This window comes from Pundamilia nyererei, unplaced genomic scaffold (genome assembly GCF_000239375.1).
Source record: "Pundamilia nyererei isolate P.nyererei 1_Seehausen unplaced genomic scaffold, PunNye1.0 scaffold00047, whole genome shotgun sequence".
Classification (NCBI taxonomy): domain Eukaryota; kingdom Metazoa; phylum Chordata; class Actinopteri; order Cichliformes; family Cichlidae; genus Pundamilia; species Pundamilia nyererei.
The window spans coordinates 1,895,421-1,898,827 of NW_005187448.1; the positions used below are offsets into that span (position 1 = coordinate 1,895,421).

Genomic DNA, 3,407 nt, shown 5'->3' on the forward strand with positions numbered 1-3,407 from the left:
TTTTTATCCTAGCACTTTATTTCTAATCTCCAACACTCAAGTTTAATTCCTTTGTTATGATTAATATCCGTTTTGGATCCAGTAACCTTCATATCCAGTGCAAACACGCTAATTGAAAGCTAAACAAAAATATTCCCTTACACAAAATTAATGTGCCTGATGGCCCATATCTTGATATTAAAGTAGACATTAACATGATAGAAACGCAGTGTGATACCGGAAACATAACAGTGTTTAAGGGCCGTGTTTACCATCATTTACTTTATATGAGATGAGATGTGAATCTGGAAGGAATATTTAGCTGCTCGAACTGCTGGGGCCACACAGTTTATTGGTTGATCTGCAAAACAGCACAGGCACCGTTTTATTGTCTCTTCTCCCGCATGAGTCTTTCAGCTAAATTATCATTTTCTGATGCATATATAGAAGCAATAAAAGACGCAACAGCTCCCGATCGCGACGTTTCTACATTCCATTAACATGCAGTTACACATGCATGCAAATGCTCACATATTTGTGCCTCAAATGGATGGATCACCACGGATCAATACTCCAATACGAGCCCGTCAATAAATCTCTCCATCAATCATGGCATTTTAATCGTTCCGTGGATAAAGGAAACAGTGGGAGTGGATAAAACACACGACACGAAGGCAGGATTCAAAGCGAAGCTAAATTAGCTTGATAAATATTTGGTAACATAACGCGTGGGCTCTGCCTACAACAGGTGTATCTCCCCCTGTCCTCAAATGTGAGCCGTCAGAAGCAAACAGCTTAAACAGAAACAATTCCACATAATTGTGGACTTTAATTTGTCTGAGACGGCAGCTATGGCATAATGTGAATAAATGCTGTAAAAATATCAGAATAAATAATAATCATAAATAGATCTTCAATAAATAGAAATAATACATTTTACATAGAAACTGGGAAGCACGAGTTAAAATGTGTTCAAGTTTGCCGAATAAATTGTCCAAAAAAAAAAGTAAAAAACAAAAACAAAAAAAAGAAACACAAAAAACACAAAAAGAAAATACGCAAATGGACTTCCACAGTTTCTATGGGCAATTAATATGAGTTTGTATCTTCGTTTACATTGTGTAGATAGGAGCGCAATGGGATGAGTTGAATTTTAATATTCAAATCAGAGCACCAGTCTGAAGCCGGAGAGAATGACAAATCGTCTGGGCCCGTTCTTGCATGAAGAAACTTGCCTTTGCGCTTCTTGCGTTAAGCATCCATCGTTGTAAGCAAATAAAGGTGAAGCCTGATTGAAAACGATGCAAACGCCAATCAAAACATTTGCAGACTTGCCGTGTAACGCACGATGCAGTTCAGGAGTTCAGGGGCAGGTGTTTGTTTGTTTGTTTTGATTTTTTTTTTTTTTTTTTTTTGGCTAGGTCGGTCCGTGGAAGGGGCAGGTGTCCAAAGTGTCGGCGTGTGAGTGCGGAGCCGCGGGCCTTGGGTCGGAGAGTAGCCCGTCTCTCTGTAATTTCTTCTCCTTCATGCGTCTGTTCTGAAACCAAACTTTCACCTGGGTCTCGCTAAGCTGCAGGGCGCCGGCGACCTCCACCCGCCTGGCCCGCGTCAGGTACTTGTTGAAGTGAAACTCCTTCTCCAGCTCGGTCAGCTGCTTGGTGCTGTAACTGATCCTCGGGGCTCCGTTCATCGTGGGATGGCCGTCCGCGCAGATGCTGCGATTTCCAGCCTCCACCACACCGAGGCCCGAGTCAACAATACTGAACCCACAGGTCATGCGCGTCCTGACTGGGGAGAGAGAGAGGACATGGAAACCTTCTTTAGCAAGATCAATGAGGCTACTAACAAAAGAAGCACAAAACCTTTCTGAATTAAATTATCCACGCCCATATCCTCGATTTAAGCTGAACCCCAAAGCTGAAAACGTGAAAGGTTCAGTTTGTTCGGCTATACGTGAAGTCATAACTTTCTGTTTCCAGAAAAAAATAAATTCAGCGTTTACTGAATAAATGCAGTCCAATCTCAGTGATAATGGAGAATAAATAAATAATCGTTATTATATTTTTTTACTTAAAGAGTAGTTCAGTATTGAAGCATTCACCGGGGATAAAATGATATAAAACTCATTTACAGGAATTGGCTCTGTGCCAGTCTAATGATTTAAAGTGTCCCCTGTATAATGAAGATGTTTCATCAGAGGTATCAGCTTTACCAAAAAGCCTATAGGCAGGGTGCAAAATCCTGAGCTGCTGTAAAGCAGAGAGGCTTGAAATGTTGTGCTGTCTACATGGGACATAACAACAGAAAGACCTGTGCAGCACATTGCAGTCCACAAGCTCACAGCTTGGAAATCAGATTTAAAGTGAAACTTCTGAGTGTGAGTTTGGATGTTTTGCAGTATTACATTTTAAAAGTGTGTTCATCAAAACATTCAGCGAGCTCATTAAAAACCGTATAGAAAATAATATATGCCGTATATTCTGATATAAAGCAGTCAGATGTTTGGCGATTCAACACAACTTTGTAGCATTTACAGTCCATTAACTGTATTCATCGGAATCATTAATTATTTGCCTTCGGGTCTTTCTGTGTCAATGACAGTTTAACAGTTTACAAATCCTTTCGAACGCTGCATTAATGACAAATGTCTCCATTTTTGTCCTCTGAGGTTTCTGGGTTACACATTAAAGTATCATCTGTGCTACTTATGTGCAATGAATGACAGGAAGTGCAGCTATATCTGGATTTTTCATTGCTGACATTGTGGGTAGTCGTCAGTGTGTCTTTGCCTCTGAGAAAATGGGCTGCTGCTTCTGCATAATGGAGTCAGTGTGCCAGGTGTAGAGCAATGCCTCCCACCACAATTCATAGAGAGGAAGGTTAACAGGCCTCCAGCCACTTGGAAAAGCATAGCAGATGGAAAGGTCAGTTATAGGATAAATGTCAACATCTGTGTTTTAAGAAAATGAATGCGAAGGTGACCAAGCCTGAGAATTTGAGGCCAGTGAATATGAAGAACCAATGCAGAGAAACTGTACGTAATTAAGAACTTGAGCTTTGTGGAGTGCAAATCACATGCGCATTCTGATTAATGGCTCCAAAGATAATAGAATTGATGCCGGCCAGAGGGCATAAAAGAATCAAACTAAATATTTGAGGAATGACTTGCATGCTTAAAAATAGCCAGCCAGCGAAGGGAATGGAAGGGCCTTCCAAGCCAAGGAGAGGGAAGAAGAAAAGGGATAGATCAATACACATTGCCTCAGTCATCTGGGCATCCAGCCCACAGTAATTCAGGTGCTGTCAAAGCATAATTGAAGAATGACGCACTGGGAGTATATACACTGAGCCAGGAGATCAGGTTACAGCAGGTCTATGGAGGCCTTTCAACATGGAAGAATACGCAATACTTTTTTTTTTTTGGGGGG

At 41.1% G+C, this 3,407-nt stretch overlaps 1 protein-coding gene across 1 annotated transcript in view; it reads right to left on the reverse strand.

Annotated features, from left to right (window-relative positions):
* Positions 1-1,069: 1,069 nt before the first annotated feature.
* Positions 1,070-3,407, reverse strand: part of hoxc1a (homeobox C1a) — a 4,798-nt gene continuing 2,460 nt past the window's right edge. The window contains exon 2 of the mRNA XM_005732550.1: positions 1,070-1,767. Within this exon, the coding sequence (XP_005732607.1) occupies positions 1,397-1,767 (371 nt within the window). The 3' untranslated portion in view covers positions 1,070-1,396. The remainder of the gene's footprint in view (positions 1,768-3,407) is intronic.